The sequence below is a fragment of the Propithecus coquereli genome, unplaced genomic scaffold, assembly GCF_000956105.1.
Source record: "Propithecus coquereli isolate 6110/MARCELLA unplaced genomic scaffold, Pcoq_1.0 Scaffold161, whole genome shotgun sequence".
Taxonomy (NCBI): Eukaryota; Metazoa; Chordata; class Mammalia; order Primates; family Indriidae; genus Propithecus; species Propithecus coquereli.
In genome coordinates this window covers 1,336,302-1,337,362 of record NW_012140636.1, presented here as the reverse complement: position 1 = coordinate 1,337,362, position 1,061 = coordinate 1,336,302, and the positions used below count along the sequence as shown (strand labels likewise).

Genomic DNA, 1,061 nt, shown 5'->3' with positions numbered 1-1,061 from the left:
TTATATATTTAAATTTGAGAAACTCTTTGCTCTTAATGAAGAGATACTAGAATGGAAAGACTTGTGCTTTTCTTAGGGGTGGGTCTGTGGTCTATTCTATGGATTGATCTGCTCTAATTCCGTCTCTTTTAAAAGATATTGTCAGCAATATTGGTTCAAGTTTATTTAGAATATTGGTATCTTAAGTATGTTAAGAAATTTAAAATGTTTTATATTATTTTCCACTAGGAAACCACCCCTACTCCTAATCCCCCGCCTACAGAAGAGGAGAAAACAGAATCTAATCAGGAGGTTGCTAACCCAGAACACTATATTAAACATCCTCTACAGAACAGGTAAGCTTTCTGACACCTAGGTTTTCTAACTTAGGCAACAAGGTAAATGGTGAGCAGGGCAGGTTTTAAAGGGAACTTTAGATGAGACTAGTTTTAGATAGGCTAGGGTTGAGGGTTCCATTTGCACTTGGATGACTCATTATTAGCAAGCAGTTTTAAGTGTGAGTCTTGAGCTGAGAAAAAACTAGGTGAGAAGTTTGTTTGAAACTCAACAAGAATATTGGTGGTAATTGAAACCACAGCAGTAAATTAGTTTCTCTTGAGACGTGAACTTGGCTCAGGACAAACACCTGGGATAGCTTATCGTAGGGGAGTTTTGTTGAGGGAGAATGCCTACGAAGGATATAGATGGATAAACTAAGAGTGATGGTTATGGAAAGCAAGAAAGTGGATTCTTCTAAGGATAAGGGTGGTCAACGGGATATGTACTAAAAGTTCAAATAAAGCAAAGTCTCAAAATAAGCATTGGATTGAACAATTTTAAAAGTCCATGCTGATTTAGGAGAAAGTGTTTTAGTAGCATATAGATGATGGGAAAAAAGATTAGGGCAGTTTGAAGAGTGAATAGGATGAATACAGACTCACAGAGCAAGAACAGGTAACTTGAAGTTGGACTTGGAGAAAGGAGAGCAAGGAGTATGGAGTTTGGAGCTTGGTTGGTTGGTTTGTTTTCGAGATACAGACGAGTTAGAGGAAAAGGGAGAGACTAAGATGAGTTAAGTTTTC

At 37.5% G+C, this 1,061-nt stretch overlaps 1 protein-coding gene across 1 annotated transcript in view; it reads left to right on the top strand.

Annotated features, from left to right (window-relative positions):
• The window catches only part of EIF4E (eukaryotic translation initiation factor 4E), a 53,285-nt gene that overhangs the window by 34,000 nt on the left and 18,224 nt on the right, over positions 1-1,061 (top strand). Inside the window, exon 2 of the mRNA XM_012641067.1 lies at positions 229-335. Within this exon, the coding sequence (XP_012496521.1) occupies positions 229-335 (107 nt within the window). The remainder of the gene's footprint in view (positions 1-228; positions 336-1,061) is intronic.